The sequence below is a fragment of the Haplochromis burtoni genome, unplaced genomic scaffold (genome assembly GCF_018398535.1).
Source record: "Haplochromis burtoni strain Fernald_Lab_line unplaced genomic scaffold, NCSU_Asbu1 Contig_170, whole genome shotgun sequence".
Lineage (NCBI taxonomy): Eukaryota > Metazoa > Chordata > Actinopteri > Cichliformes > Cichlidae > Haplochromis > Haplochromis burtoni.
Window position 1 is genome coordinate 560,637 of NW_024582531.1, and position 14,743 is coordinate 575,379.

A 14,743-nucleotide genomic window follows, 5' to 3' on the forward strand; every position below is an offset into this window, starting at 1 on the left:
CGAAAAGAATACTTTTTTCTTCAGATGTGTCTATACATTGTTGCACCTTATATTGCTATAGTTATTTTTTATTCTATATGTTAGCAGCTTATATCATATTAACATATTAACAGCAGAATATGTGTCATAGTTATATCATTGATTGAATTTGCATCTAGTATAAAATTATTTAAGATGGATTTTTTTTTTTTAAATGTTTCAGTGTATTTCCACAGAAATTGCAGACATTTCTCGCAGTCGTGATGATTCAACGTCTCAACTGAGCTTGAGCTGACCATGGTCCTGAAAGGTTCATCTTCTCAGTTTCTTGCTTTTCTTGTGTCTTCTTCCTTATAGAAGCATGAAGAAACACTTTACTTCCAAGGTAGCTGTTCTCATGAATACAAGCAAAAAAGTGGCGACTATCATTTCTCAGTATGTCTTTAAATGACACCTTTCATAGCCTTTAATTCTGTCAAAAGTGTGATTATTCAGTGTTCATGTGTGGTGTAGCCACTTTCATCCCAATATGTGGCCTTTGTTTTTCTTTGCAATGAGACATAAAGGATGAATTTAAAAAACCTCAATTGCCTTGTCACAGACCACAGGATTCGTGAAGTGCTGTCATACAAATCAGGCTTCTTTGTTTATTTTAAGTGTAGTTTTCTAGTCTATCAAGCATCTACAACAATATTCTTTGTATGAGAAAAAAAACACCAGATTGCAGATACACAAGTTGTCACGTAGACTAAGCACAGCATGCACAGTGCACAAAGAGTTTTAAGTGTCATGGATAGTATTATAGATAGTATTGTAAAGAACTCAGGCCTTTGAAATTATTTCAATTCAGTGATTTGAACCTGAAATGATTTTTTATCACATAATGAATATCCTGTCTTTTTTCAGATTTTTTTTTTTGTTATGAAACATTGTTATGCAATATCTAAAATAAGCACAGGGCAGTGCGATTTGGAATGCAATCTGTGCTCACATTTAGATTACACCAAATCCCACTTATATAGGTTTAGAGAGGATTATAAAAGTCATTTTAATTCAAATACGTTTAATCTTGTATTTTTTCTCCACAACATAATTAAATTAGTGAACATATTCTCTTGATTTAGTTTACTGAAACCTGAACATTTACTGTCACCATCCTCCCGTCTGTTCTGGATATCAAGTGCAGTTGATTTCACTGATTGCACAACAACACATCTATAGTTAGGCTTTTTTAACAGGTTTAAAAAAGAATAGGAACACTTTTTAGACAAAGAATTGGAAAACTAATGTAAAAATGTGTGAAACAATATTTGTCTGAAAAAATAATATCACAAGAGAGTTACTTCATCCATGCCTGAAGTGGATTTTCTGCAGAAATACCTGCAGTTATTTGAAATGAAGCGATCATAAATATAGGGCTGACAGTTCTCAGATCACAGCTACAAACATTCTACAGCCACAGTCACAGTGCAACATATCAGGAGCCCACATCTCTTTTCAATTGACTGCTAAGATCTCGATGATATGTATGTATTTGTACTATCTGTACTGTCTTTTGAATGCAGTTGTGGCAAATACATAAACTAAACATGCAATATGATAGAGAATATATTTCTTAGAGCTTCACTTTTTTATCCCTCAGTGTGTGTAAAGTGTATGAGCTCATAAATCTTGAGGAGGATCAGTTGCTGTTGAGCATTAAAATGTAACTGTTTTTTTTATTTTTCCTCTTTGTTTGTGTGTAATGTCCCAATGTGATCCCTGTTTAATCTGTAAGTGGACTCTCATTAAAACTAAACCACGCTTTTAACAATATTACATCAAATTTACTGAATACGTGTTAGCTCAGTACAGTGTGAGCGTTTGTAATGCTTAGCTAGCTAGGTGACACTGGATTATAGAAACAGCAGAGCCATTTGAAGGCTTAACACTCTGTCTCACACTGAGCTTTGAAACTCTAACAGAATGATTTTACCCAACTAAAAATCTTTTTTACTGTATCATAGAACTAATTTAGCACGCTCCATCTCATCAACAATTAGAAAGCTAATGTTAGCATGCTAATGTTAGCACCTTGTCACTTGACAACCATCTTGAAACCCCTCGGGGTTATTGGCATTTTTTTTGAAGCAATATCTTAAAGATCGATTATAAATATATTGATCAATCATAGAATATATGTATACATGCACCGCATCTCCTCCTTAACAGTTTGGCCTATCTGAACAGAAGTTTGCATGATCATCACAGAGATTATTAACATCTTTTTTTTTTTTAAAGATTTATTATATAGCCCAACTCGTTTGATTTTAGTATGTATTATATTCATCTTATCATCCTCCCACGAATTTGGTGTTATATTTGCCGTTTGTTGTATAAGTCATACTCAACCCATATCACTCATGTAGCTTAAAGATCATCAAATTTTCTGACCGCCACAGAATTTTGTTTGAGTTGCCACTAAATGCAATATGAAGAATTAGAAATAAAGTCCTTAAATATCACAGAGAAACAGCTAAACAAACAACAATTCATTCAAGTAAAGTCGAAGACTTTTTGGACGATCATCAGGCCTGCACAGACCCTACAGCAAGTACTGCTAAACCTTAGGTTAAACTTCAATTTCAAAATGTTTTGTGGATGTTGGCAATCATTACTGTGTTGTATACAGAATAATATAAATTAATTACAACAGAGGCAGCAGTTTGAGGTTAAATAATGACCCTGTGGGTAACTGACAGCCTGGATGTGAATCCAGTAGGGTACAATGTGTATTACAATTGGGACTGTGAATTATTGACCAGTAATAATGGTCATTTTTACTGGCCATACCAACATTATGACATTCCATGTAAACGTCACAACCAAGGTTTACAGATGAATTTTAGTTGTCTTTAAAACTGAACAAGTTTCTCTTTAGCCTGACTATGTAGCTTGCGGGGAAAATAAACAATATACATATGTATTTATTATCACAATATGAAGTAGTATAATTAAAGATAATAAGCAAAATGAAATAACTTAACCAGGCATGTCTGTGCCGCTCAGACACTGACAGAAATAATTAACAGTTATTACTTTACTTTTACATTACTTTTTATAAAAATAATGGACTAACACAAACATTTTGAGATAAAACTACTGACATTTTTGATACAAAATGCCTGGTACAGGGATACTGAATGACAGTTCAGGATCTCTTTAATGCCTTCTTGCCAGTATCCACTTTGCTTGTTTGAGTTTTGCTTTTGGCTAGCACATGGAGACAAGGAGTCACTTTCACACTATACCATTCAGATGTGGGTGGACCTAAAAGTGCACCGATAAGATCCATTCTCAGCAGTGTAAGCTACTCCCTATTGGTCCTTTAAATCTTCACAGTACTGTATCTTTCTGAGGAATGCCTCAAGCCAAGATAGCACTTAATTAACCAGCTGCTGACAGTCTCATGTTTCATGTCGCAACCATGAGTCATTCTTTGACTGTGAAGTCAAGTGATAACCTCAAGGACTACAAATGAAGCTGATGCTGAAGTGCCAATAAGTTCTTCTAATCCTCTAATAGCCATTTCAAATGCTCTATCTGACATCACTTTTAGTTTCTGGTATTAGTTATTCTATTAGACTGTGTGCAGTTGATACAGTTGGCCTGTTGCACTAGTACAGCATCTGGATTTATGTTGTTAACCAAGGTTTCTAGCATCATCATAGCTTCAGGTGATAAAAAACACATTTTATGGTTTCAATAAAAGTCCAAAACCAGTTGACAATGTCATAGCAGCTACATAAAAATGTTATATAGAGTCTAAGGTGAATAACGATTCTCACAAACAGTCAACTGTGACAGGTGCTCTATGTTGTTAAGCTAAGTAAATCAAAAGACATGTTATTTTCTGTGTCTTTGTGTAGTTAAAGCAGCAGCTGGACTCCCCTGGCATCATTGTTGCTGAAGTTTGCAGGAACTGGCTAAATTTGGCCCCGGTGGTTTGATTGTTTAAAGCACAGGCTGTAAACAGTCATATACAGGAGACTTTTGAACAGCTAGAAAGGTGAGAGGTTGGTGACAAGAAAACTCATGAAACATGGCACGGCGAAATAAAGTGTGACCTTCAGAAATACAAGTGGCTTGAAATAAAAACGATGAGGAGGTGGCAACACTTTTGAAAGAAGTTGCTATGAAAGAGAAAAGTCAAACTGAAGACAAAAATAAAATCCTTGAAAACATTATGAAAATAGCTTTAGAAAAAACTTTTTTACTTGTTGTTTCATTGGTGACACTTGACTGTTTTCTTCTCTGTTGATTACAGTCAGATAATTAATCACATTACCTGAAATGTAATCTGATTTAAGGCCAGTTACATACTGATAACTATGTGACTTGACAAGTAAATTAAAATCTACTAGCTTCTTCTCCCTCTAGGACTAGGATTTGTTTGTGCTGTGTGAACGCATTTGGGCTCATTTCAGTTTAAATGACAAATCTTTCTTGTTAAACTCCTTTAGTCGTTGCGATTGTCTTTCCAAATTTAAAACTCAGTTTTCAGCCAAACAACATGAATCACAGCAATGTGTTGCAACGTGCGCCTGGGAGTAAGCAGTCCTCACACTCATCTCCCTTTACTGCTGTCTTGTGAACAGAGACGTGGAGAAACAAGAACTTTTGTCTGCCTACCCTGAGGGAGCAGATACAACTTCACAGCTAAAGAATGACTTGATTCTGAGAGGAGCTTGCTCTTTATTTTGGTTTGTCTATTTTTCTAACTTCTTCCTGTTTGCTAACCAATTTTCTAACCACAGACTTCTACTGTTTTGGTCAAAACCAGTTAGACATTAGTCTCACCTCCATTCTGAAAGAGTTATTCTGTGCTGTTGTGCGGCACCCAGCAAGATCAGGTGTGTGTGTTATCACACATGAACAACACCCATCTGAAAAATGTTTGTCCTGAACTCTCAGTACTGAAACTGTGGGGGCTGCTTTCCTGTTGGATTACTATAAAATATGTTTCCTTGTGATTCTTTCTGAAATCCAGTCAAGGACAGGAGGCTTTTGCAGCATGGGGTTGTGAAATCACAGTGGTGTTTCTGTTTATAATACACTCTTATTATCCTTGTAGTGTAGTTAAGGAAGTAGCCACTTACTTTATCAGATTGCAGTATATTACACATGTCATACACTCACTGGCTGCTTCATCAGGTACACCTGTTTAGCTGCTTGTTAATACAAATATCTAATTAGAATTAGTCATGTGGATGTGGTTGAGACAACCTGGTTAAATTCAAATGGTAATTTACACGACTTTAAACGTGGCATAGTTGTTGAAGCCATCTCAGGGTTTACAGAGAAAGATCTGAAAAGAGAAAATATCAAGTGACCTGCAGCTCTCTGGGGTCTCTGGCTCTTTGATACTAGATCTTAGGAATGGCCAGACTGCTTCAAGCTGACAGGAACGCAATAGTAACTCGAATTCTCACTTGTTAAAATCAGGATATGTTGAAAAGCATCTTTGAATGCACAACATGAACTTTGTAGCAGATGCGCTATGCAGCAGAAAACCACACTGGTTGCTAATCTTTTCAGCTAAGAACAGGAAACTGAGACTACACATGGGCTAACCAAGATTGTACAAGACTGGAGAAAATGTTGTTTTCAGGTTTTAATTTGTGGTGCAACATTTAGATGGTTGGGTCAGATTTGACATAAAAAGAAATAAAAACATGGATCTACCGGGCCAACAAGCTGCTGGTTGCTCCATAGACACCCTGTTGCAATCCAGTAGAGAGGGAGATTTGCATCATGCATATGCAGCTGAGAAATCTGTGTGATAGTGTTATATCAATACGCATCAAAATCCCTGAGGAATGATTCCATCATGTAGTTGGATCAATCTATGAATCTATGTAAAATTAAGGCAGTTCTGAAAGCAAAAAGAGAGTCCAACCTGGTAGCAAAATGTACCTAATAAAGTGGCCGGTAAGTATATGCAACATGCAGTAGGCAGTAGTATAACATGTAGAAGGATGAAGCCCTTCTTATGCAGATAAAACTCTGCTGTAAAAGACTCTTTTTATGCACATTATTTCTTCACTATCCAAATTATTGAATCCCGGTGTTTCAATCACTTCCATGTTCACAGATGTATGAAATCAAGCACCTAGTGATGCAGACTGCTTCTGCGAGTATTTGTGAAAGAATGGGTCACTCTCAGCTGCTTAGTGAATTCCTGTGTGGATGTACAACAAGTCCACTCGTGAAAGTTCCTCACTACTAAATATTTCACAGTCAACTGTTAGTGGTGTTATAACAAAGTGAAGTGATTGGGAAAGACAGCAAGTCAGCCATGAAGTGGTGGACAAAGTAAAATCTCAGAGCAGGGTCAACAGATGCCCAGGAGCAGAGTGTGCAGATGTCGCTAACTTGCTGCAGAGTCAGTCGCTACAGACCTCCAAGCTTCATGTAAGCTTCAGATGAGCTCAAAAACAGTGCGTAGAGAACTTCATGGGCTTCACTGGTCAAGCAGCATGCATCTAAGCCTTACATCACCAAGAGCAATGCAAACTTTGGGTGCAGTGGTGTAAAGCATGCCACCACTGGACTCTAGGGCAGTGGACACATGTTCTCTGGAGTGATGGAACAGGCTACTCCACTGGTAATCCAATGAACGAGTCTGGATTTGTTAGCAATTTCATGCTCCCAACTATATGGGAACAGTTTGAGGATGACCCTCTTCCTGTTCCAACATGACTGCACACCAGTCCATAAAGCAAAGTCCATAAAGATATGGATGAGATGGTTTGGTGTGGAAGAACGTGACTGGCCTGCACAGAGTCCAGACCTCAATTCAATGGAACACCTTTGGAATGAATTAGAGCATATAGTCACTGTGAAGGCAGACAAATACTTTTTTTTGCATTTACTGTTTAACTTGTTTCTATTTCTATTCTGTTTTTCCATGACATATGTTCCTAAAAAACAAAAACAAAAACCCAAAATGACAAAAATGACAGACTGACCGAACAAATAAACAAAGCCCAGTGGAAGAGTCTTTGGTTTAATGCCTGCTAGTGAGGTTGCTGACTTTTTTTAGGCTCAACTCAAAATCTCAGACTTCAAAAGTGTTGATAGATTTGCTTTCACAATGTACAACTTCCAATCCCAGAATTTCTGATTTAAAGACTGATTTAAAAAAGATTTGGGAGAATACCAGGCAATGTAAGACTTTATGTAAACAAACCATGTACCTGTTAGTCTGGTTAATTCATTAGTGGTGATATGTCTACTGCTGTTTTGAAATTTTACTACAGAAAAGTACAATAGGTCATTTAACTAACCTTTGCTGCCCTTTGTTGAAATGACAAGGCCACGCACCAAACGCATAAAAGAAAAAAGGTGTGTGAGTTAGTTGCAGCTTTTATGCCAAAATGTGGGAGGATATAATCTAAGGAGTAAGATAAAACAGAGTTGTGAACTTCTGGTGAACTTACATGCACAGATTAGTAGAGGAAGCAACATATACAAAGCAAGAAGACTACGTCACTTTATGTCCTCCTCCACAGGAAGCTTTCTGCAGCCCACAGCCTAGCTCGGAAATTCTATTTTTGTAGGTTTGCCACATCACGACAGGCAGGAAGACATGCTTCAGAGGTTTATTTGGAAGCGTTGTTTCAGTCAGGCTTGACCACATTGTTTTATAACAGGAACTTGCTGAAATTAGGGTTTTCTTTAAAGACCCGGGAGTTAATAAATAAAAACGTGGAAGTGGAAGGAAACCAAATTGGTTTAGAGTTTATGTAAGCAACAAGAGAGTGGTTTTACGTCTTAAGTCTAGAGCTTAACAACTGTAGTTGCATTTTAACCACATAATTGTATAACTTTAGAGGCAGTCTAACGCACACTCAGTTGAATAGCTGGCTGACGTGTTTAGGATATTACTCGGTCAACTGTCTGATAAAGATGATTTTATAGCTCACAAGAGAGAATACACAATAGATGTAAAGCTGAAGAGAAAAGCAGCATAAGAAATGTGGCACACACTGCCCTCTGCAGACTGTGGGTTGTCTTTTCAAAAAATGTCCTTAATGTACATATCCAACATATTGTAAAAGGTGTGAAACACAATGTAAGCATAACAGATGTAGACATAAAACAAATGCTTTCATTCACAGCTTGTCTTTTCCTTTTAGCTGCCACCAGGATGCTGTGTCAAACAAACAAATGTTAAACAAATGACAACGGAGTAGGGAAGGCACACATGCACCAGGGATGTTATAGATCTGACTCTGATTTTGCAAAATTTAAATATGGAAAATTTCTGTATTGGATCGCAACACACTTGTCACGTTAACTGATTATTTTGATCCTACACAACATGTAACACCCACTCAGACATTTCATCAGTATGCGCGCTCATACTGAGCCACAAGTGTCACTTAATATTCTCTTTTTACTACATTAAGCGAGCCATTTTTAAACTCCGTTTTTTTGCTCATCTTAAGTAATTTCAATTGTTTTGGTGTCAGACTGATTTTTTACTTTAACACATTTATTTGGTTGTATTCTGCTTCACTTATTAAATCTATTGGTTATGTGTAAGTTAAAAATTTCTTCTGACTGAATGACTAAAATTTAGCATGGAGCAGTCAGCTGCTAGGGACAATCAGTACAATTAAGATAAAGCCACTTGACAATGACCTATAAATTATTCATTAACCTCTGTTGTTACGGACATCTTAGCAGAGAATCCGTTTTAAATAATTTTAGGCACTTTGTTACTTGAAACCTGTTACAAATTTGTTCCAATCTCTTCAGGACCTGACACAGGACCTTCTGTTCATCCATCTACTGCTCACTGAAACCTCATCAGAGGCTTCATCAGGAGAACCGTCACCATGTTTCTCTTCTTAAGAAATGCCAAGGTATACAAAATTACACAAGAACTGCGCTGAGAACCAGTGTAAATACAAAACAGACTTATGGAGTGATCAATCTAGATTTGAAATTTTCCAATCAAATTAGGGTCATACATACAGAAGATGTCAGGAGAGATACAATAGTGAGTGTCTACAGCCGTAAAACATAGTAGCAGCTGTGTCATGGTTTCAGACTGCATTTGAACCAGTCTGTTGGGGAGAAAAGTACCATCAGATTATAATCTAATTCAGTACCATCTGGAAATCATCTGATTGCCAACCGCTTCAATTTTTAGTACAACAATGATCCCCAAACAGTGCCAATACAATAAAAGCAATGCAACACCATCAACCATTGATGGGCCTCCTTAGAGCCCAGATTATTATAGCAGACAAAGAACAGAATAAAAGGCAGCCAACACCCAAAGAAGAGCTCCTTCCAGAAGTGTGGAGAACTATTCCAAAAGAAATCACGAGGACAACTCAGAATGTGTTGAAGAATAAAGCTGGTCATATTTTTCTAGCAAAGTCAGAAATGAGTTTTTCCTAGATGATTACTACACCACATGTTGAACGTTAAATCAGAGAATCAGAAGTGACGGTAAGTTGCAGTCATGCAAGCAGCAGTTATACTTAATGATACATATTGCAACAAATCCACTGGACTAGAATCACAGTTTAACACAGGTTTATATTTTATTTAAAACAGTCATTGTAGAATGCACTCTGTCCTCCATCCACATGAGAACATTTACTCTGCTAATACTGTACGTTGTGACATCTAGGGGAGTATATTATTTCCTTGTCTTACAAATGACATTCATCCAAACAAACAAAAATAGTTTTTGCGGAAAAAACCCACAAAGCTACAGAAACATTAACTCTCACGTCAACTACAAAACAATGTCAATCCCCTTTTGTTACTGCAGTTTTAACTTATACTAATAGTCACAATGGCCAAAGGCACAAAGTAACTGTACATATAGTATTTCTGAAATACTTTGGCTTAACTGAATACGAGACTTTTGGTCTGTAACGCAGTAACAGTGACAGTGGATACAGGGTGCAAACTGTGCCAAGAGGCAATTCACGACTACATTCTTACCTGAACCATCTTGAAAAACAAATAAGAAAACTACAGCAGACTTGGCATATTGCACATTGTGTACTGTGATTCAAAGTGCTGCACCAATCTCATCAAGACTCTTCAAATTAAAAACAAGATTTTTTTTTTTTTCTTTTTTCCTCCCTCTTCGTCTTGTTCTGATCCAGTGAAATGGATGGCAGTATCTTAACTCTACCTCTTCCAAAATGACTAAACCTTGGAAATCCATCATCTGTCAAAGCACGGAGCAGCGCAAGTATAGTGCATGCTGACTTGGAATGCCCTGTTGGGAATGTTAGACTTTGGGTCCAGCGACGTGGAGATGGTTTGGGTGTTGATGCTCTGGGGGCCGTTGGCAGTGGAGTGGCTGAGGTAGGAGGCAGGCAGGTGGTTAGGGGCTGTGACTGGCTGTGGAGCTTGCTGGGGGTACTGCGCATTTGTTCGGTTGAGGTACTGAGCTGAGGTGTGGTAAGCTGTCTGACCCTGCTGCTGCTGCTGGTTGGGCTGCTGACACTTTTGCTTGTTGGCCTCTTTGACGTCACTGTCATGTGCACTGTGGAAAGAAGGGGCAAAGAGTTGCACTGTTGATTAGCAAAAAGAGTCAATGCTGCACACCGAGTGCTGATGTAAATCTCTTGTATGTGTAAGGTGTGTGCTTCTGTTGTGCTTTGGCTTCTTTTGTTCTGCTGTGCCATTGTGAGGCATCAGTGTCAAAACACTCAAACCTGAAACGCAGCACCTAACTGTCCCAAGTCATTTTAATCAACCGTGTTGAGCGTTCACTTTCATATTCAGCACATATACAAGTCAACTTTGTGCAAGGTTATTGTTAGATACGCACATGAGTAGTTTCTCTGTACACGGGATTAGGTTCTCCCATGCGTAGCCTGTGAGGCGCTGCAGTCGCGGTGGCCATGTAGGTGACAGGTGAAGGATCAGGCGTGAGGCGGCCACACACGCAGCAGCCACCAGTGAAGGTGCAAAACACAAAAAGACATGATCTGAGGAGAAAAAAAAAAAAAAAGCACCCCAGATTTAACACCCCAAAAACCCCAATCCTCATTTTTACATTTTTTTCTTCATGAAAACAGACATTATGTCCAAAATGAATTTAAAAACTGAGATCTGCTACAGTAGCTGCATTATGGCTTAACAGGAACTACACTAGTTTGCTAAACCATCGGGCATCGATGCTACTTTCACAGACATTTCAAAAGACAAACAGATAAAGACCTAAAATATCTGTGCTAAGCTAAATACTGCGATAGCCAACATTTGCTAGCTTTAGCTATTGCTAGGACTGAATGCATTTCTCAGTAACCCATTTATAACTTAAAATGCCAGACTGAAAATTTTAAATATACATAGAACCAACATGCTATAAAGTAAATTTCTTATTCAAATCATCTAAATTAGCATGTAGAATCTAATTATGATAGATAAGATAAAACTAGCTAAATTGTTGATAACGCTAGATAGCCTTAGAAAGTAGAATTTAGACTGCCATTACTGCAGCTGTTATACTGTATTATTTTAGGATTCAATTAATTTTAGAAGGATAAACACAAAGAACAGTTATTTTCTCGCTAGTCATGAATGACAATTAAAGTACATCTTCTCTTTAAAAAACTGGCCAAGCAAACTCAAAGATCAACTTTTGTGGGTGGACACTGTTATTTTCCACTTACATTTCCTTATTATTCTGAATGTGTAGGTATAAATGTTTTATTTTAAAAAAGCAGTTAGTGGAATTTTTTTAAAGGTAATATGGAAAGAGATGAGAAAGCAAACCTGTGATAAATAATTTAATTTAACTTTCCCTCAATGTTACAAGACAACATTAAAAAAAAAAAATGTTAACTTTAAGTTTGAGATTTTAGTGCTATAAAAATTTTAGATTCATGCTAAAATATTGATAAAACCTCAAAGTGTTTTTGCCCAAGCCTGCTAGGAGTACTGCACATTTGTCCAGTGTAGGTGCTGAGTTGGGGTGTGGTAAACAGTGGTAAATGTTTTTGAGCTGTTGTGGCTTGGGATGTGGCGTAATTGTTGGAATTGGTTCCAGACACACTGCACTGAATATTTTGGAAAATGCTGATGTACTGGGATTTTCACATGTGACCATCTCTAAGAGGCACCAGTAACTCAAATAACCACTTGATACAACGAAGGCATGCAGAAGAGCATCTCTGAATGCAAAACACATTGAAACTGGAAACAGATGGACTACAGCAGCAGAAGACCCCACCGGGTGCCACTCCTGCTAACTGAGAACAGGAAACCAAGGCGAAGACTGAGAAAACATTCCCTTGGTTTAATGACACTCAGTTGTTGTTGCGGTGGTGATTTAATGGTGTTGCAGATATGTTCTTGGTGCAATTTGGTGCCCTTATTACTAATTTAGCATTGTTTTGCCTACCTGAGTACAGTTGCTGACTGTACCCATGCCTTTATGGCTGCTCCCAGCTGGAACAAAAGCACGTAACAAACTGGTTTCTTGGACACGCCGGTGAATTTATGGTACTTATATGACCTCCACAGTCACCAGATCTAAGTGAATTAGAACACCTTAGGAATGTGGTGGAACAGGAGATTTGCACCATGGAGTAACACTGTGATGCTATCATATCAACATATCAACAACCAAAATCTTGGAGGATTGTTTTCAGCACCATGTTGAAAGCGCCATAAAGATTTGTGGCAGTTCTGAAGCCATATAATCCTACATATGAAACAATGTAGGAGTGAATTCACCAAAAAGGACTTTAAACTAAACTTCCACTAAAAAAAGAAGAAGAATAAACTCTTGCTTTAAAACGATGTAAAGTTATACATTGGTATTTACATGTTAAACCCTAATGTTTAAGGTTAGATATTTAATCTAACATCCTCTGCAATACAATATTTCAAAAATATTATTAGTAATTTGTTCTTTAATATCAGTTGAAATACCAGTGACGTCCCACTGATCATCAGCAATGATGATCAGTGCTGTTTGAGTATTAACAGACGGTGCAAAACTGATAATCAACGTTGATTCAATTTAATGTAGGTTGACAGACGAATAGTGATTTAACTGTTTCAACTACTGTTTGCTATCTGGATAGGCTCTGAGGAGCTTCTGATAACTGGAAAATCAACGTTATCAGCTCCACTAGAAACTGATAATACTGATAAGCAAGACTGCACTGCACAAATACATCCAAAATGCATGGTACCTTGCAAGGAAACTTCAAGAAAGTAATCCACATATTTGGCCATGTATAGTTTAGTCTTTTCCAGGCATGTCATAGGCCAGCCATCATGCAGATCACCCTCATGGACCGCAATAGAGAGGTAGTAGTCTGTAAAATGGGCCGCCGTAGGGAGGTACAGGTTCCACTGGAAAGTTTCCAACAGGAGCAGCTCCATATGCAGTAAACCCTGCTTGGTCAGGACCAGGTTCATGGAGCTCATGCAACCCAGGTTGTTTAGTGTTTCCAGCTTTGGCACCCGGTCCTCCCTTTCCTCAAACTTACCTGTAAGCAAAGAACAATCACCCAATCTGTCACACCAGTGTGGACACTTACTAGTTAGATGTGTTGAAAAGTGAAGTCAGCTGCACACTTACTGGCCAGAAGAAGACACGAGAGCGAGACCATGTGAAGCTGCTGCACCGTGACGTCATAGCGGTCCATGAAGAGGTCCAGCAGGTAGACGGCCAGGTGCCTGGCTGTAGGACAGAGCCTGAAGCGGTTGCTGACAATGGCTATGAGGTCTGCGAAGTATCGCCTCAAATTGAGCTGAGGGGACTGACCTTTGAAGGAAGGTAACTTGAGCTCCTATGGGACAACGTGTTTTGAGATTTCAAAAAGACACATCTTTCATTGTAACTGAACTAGACTTTAGGTTTATTCTGCTGTAGTCCTATGAGATTACTCAAGCAGCAAGCAATTTAAAGCGAGCAAAGACAAGTTCATGCCTATTAAAATAAGGAATCAATATCGTTTTCAAAAGTAACTCAGATTTCACTATTTAAAGTTTTGCACTGCTATTTCAACATCAAAATGTAAAACAGCACGACAGAAGAAGTTACTGATGAATGTGAAGGATGACACTACAGGTAACCTTTCTCATAGTTTTTGCATCATTTTTAGCAGCCACCACATAAATGACCCGGTGTGACTCACTTTGTATCGCAGCGCCTGGTATATATCTGCAGCAAGTTGTCCTTTCCACCATTGGTCCTCCAGCTCCATTTAATATAGTGCTTTGGAAACCTGGCAAAGACAAAACATTGGAATGGCAGTTAATTAACTAAAACGTGTCTCAGAAAGAGCACAGGAAAAAAAAAAAAGCCGCACAATGACACTAAATCTCCAAACACACAGCCATGTCACTTTTCACGATAGCGGATCAGAAGTGGGAACAGTAAAGTCAATCATCTTTCTCTCACTGCGCTTTTCCCTTCTTTTTCTGAGGTGCGAATGTGAAAAGAAACGCGACTCCTGTCTAACCCGAAGCGGGGACTCACCCAGAGAGCACATGTAGTGAAATATTACGGGCAGTTTCACTGAAGAAAACTTCAATTCAAACTAGCCAAACAAGCTCTGCTCGCACTCATTGTTGTAGCTGCTGAGAGTCGGCAACACGAGTCCAAACACTACTGGTGCGTTCAAGTGCTGTTCGAAAAGTTGCGACCCCTCGTGAACAACCAACCGAAAGACAGCCGGGAAAACTGGAGGTGAAATATTACAACCACTACACTACACTA

The 14,743-nt window shown here is 38.2% G+C and overlaps 1 protein-coding gene across 1 annotated transcript; it reads right to left on the minus strand.

The window, feature by feature from the left end:
- Positions 1–9,556: 9,556 nt before the first annotated feature.
- ccnj (cyclin J) lies at positions 9,557–14,743 on the minus strand. Its single transcript, XM_005933593.3, has 6 exons — positions 14,504–14,743; positions 14,160–14,249; positions 13,601–13,811; positions 13,209–13,508; positions 10,832–10,991; positions 9,557–10,543 (listed from the first exon to the last, which is right to left on the minus strand). Exons 2-6 carry the CDS (start codon positions 14,226–14,228, stop codon positions 10,219–10,221), a joined length of 1,065 nt encoding a protein of 354 aa, XP_005933655.1. The 5' UTR covers positions 14,229–14,249; positions 14,504–14,743; the 3' UTR covers positions 9,557–10,218.